At 54.7% G+C, this 1,588-nt stretch overlaps 1 protein-coding gene and 2 long non-coding RNA genes across 4 annotated transcripts in view; 1 reads left to right on the top strand and 2 right to left on the bottom strand.

The window, feature by feature from the left end:
* LOC106526112 (uncharacterized) overlaps window positions 1–1,588 on the top strand; it is a 21,471-nt gene that overhangs the window by 5,410 nt on the left and 14,473 nt on the right. Inside the window, exon 3 of one of the 2 annotated variants that reach the window (XR_001311211.1) lies at window positions 849–867. The exons of the other annotated variant lie outside the window; for it this stretch is intronic. This is a non-coding gene — a long non-coding RNA (uncharacterized LOC106526112). Of the gene's footprint in view, window positions 1–848; window positions 868–1,588 lie in introns of those variants that run through there. 2 annotated transcript variants of the gene reach the window in all.
* The window catches only part of LOC106526113 (uncharacterized), a 21,810-nt gene that overhangs the window by 5,840 nt on the left and 14,382 nt on the right, over window positions 1–1,588 (bottom strand). The gene's annotated exons all lie outside the window — the stretch shown is intronic.
* Window positions 7–1,588, bottom strand: part of st3gal2 (ST3 beta-galactoside alpha-2,3-sialyltransferase 2) — a gene marked incomplete at its 5' end in the record, with an annotated part of 3,257 nt that continues 1,675 nt past the window's right edge. Inside the window, 4 exon segments of the mRNA XM_014020598.1 lie at window positions 7–630; window positions 702–821; window positions 913–958; window positions 1,044–1,223. Of these exon segments, the coding sequence (XP_013876052.1) occupies window positions 457–630; window positions 702–821; window positions 913–958; window positions 1,044–1,223 (520 nt within the window).

Raw genomic sequence — 1,588 nt, 5'->3', positions numbered from 1 at the left:
TCAGAGATGTTCCCACATGGATCTGAGATGTTCCCACATGGATCAGAGATGTTCCCACGTGGATCTGATGTTCAGATTGAGATGATCAGATTCTCTTTTGTGGTTTTAGTCAGGACCATGCTGTCCTCAAACATTTCTGACTGACTGGGTCTATCAGGGTCTGACTGGGTCTATCAGGGTCTGACTGGGTCTATCAGGGTCTGACTGGGTCTATCAGGGTCTGACTGGGTCCACAGCTGGATGAGGTTCTGTCTTCCAGCTGCTCATATGTCCCCTCAGGTTCTTCTTTTAGATGATCAAAGGGAGACTTGGTGGTCTGGTGGTCTTGCACCTGGTGGAAGTGTAAATGGAGTTTTGAGCTCACAGATGGACTTCAGACCAGGATGAGTCCGGTCCGGTCCGGTCCGGTCCGGTCTGGGATGGTTTGTTTGGTCTCAGGTCTACTCTGGAGGCGGCTCATTTTCCTGGGAACACGGTGATTTTTCCCGCCTCGGCCAGCTGCTGGATGATCTGAGCCTCGTAGTCCGCGTCGTGGACGCCGGTCTTCCTGAATTCTCCGGAGTATCGGTTCTGCTCCCAGTAGTGGTGCCAGTTTCCTCGGCTGTCGGCGCCGAAGCCGAACACGTTGACCTGAGGGACAGGGGACAGCACGGTCAGACCAGAACCTTTCTGGGACTAACCTGGTTTCAGAAGAACCGGACCTCGTCACAGACGTGCAGAGCGAAGAACAGGACCAGCATGCCGGTGGACGGGTACCGTCCATGATGCCTGGTCCAGTGGTCGTGGATGTATTTGAAGAAGGCAGGATTGAAGATCTGGACCTGAAGGAGGACAGAAGACCAGCAGAGGTGTGTGTGTGTGTGTGTGTGTGTGTGTGTGTGTGTGTGTGTGTGTGTGTTTTTGGTGACTCACCTTCTCTTTATCCACACGGAGGAACTGCTTCACCGGAGCGTAAGTACTGCAAAACAGAAGCAACAGAACCCAGTAAAACCTGCTGGACCCGAACAGAACCTGGTGGAACCTATCAGAACTCAGTGTCTTACAATCGGATCTGTCCCGTGGACAGAGCGCTGGTGATCCAGACCAGGTCCAGAGTCTTGAAGGGAACCAGGACGAAGCTGACGTTGGGGGCCAGGTTTTTGGCGCTCTCTGGGTACATGAAGTGATGGGTGGTCCGGCTGCCGGCATCGTCCTCGTAGCCCACCGTGGGAGCCAGATTGATCCTGAAGGACAGGACCACTGTGAGAGACCTGCAGAGACCAGGACCCTGCATAGACCCCAAACCCTACAGAGACCCCAAACCCTGCAGAGATCCCAAACCCTGCAGAGACCCCAAACCCTTGTAGAGACCCCAAACCCTGCAGAGACCCCAAACCCTGCAGAGACCCCAAACCCTGCAGAGATCCCAAACCCTGCAGAGACCCCAAACCCTTGTAGAGACCCCAAACCCTGCAGAGACCCCAAACCCTACAGAGACCCCAAACCCTACAGAGACCCCAAACCCTACAGAGACCCCAAACCCTTGTAGAGACCCCAAACCCTGCAGAGACCCCAAACCCTGCAGAGACCCCAATCCCTTGTAGAGAAC

Source organism: Austrofundulus limnaeus, unplaced genomic scaffold (genome assembly GCF_001266775.1).
Source record: "Austrofundulus limnaeus strain Quisiro unplaced genomic scaffold, Austrofundulus_limnaeus-1.0 Scaffold259, whole genome shotgun sequence".
Classification (NCBI taxonomy): domain Eukaryota; kingdom Metazoa; phylum Chordata; class Actinopteri; order Cyprinodontiformes; family Rivulidae; genus Austrofundulus; species Austrofundulus limnaeus.
The sequence above is the reverse complement of the archived record's forward strand: the minus strand, read 5'-3'. Positions and strand labels throughout refer to the sequence as shown.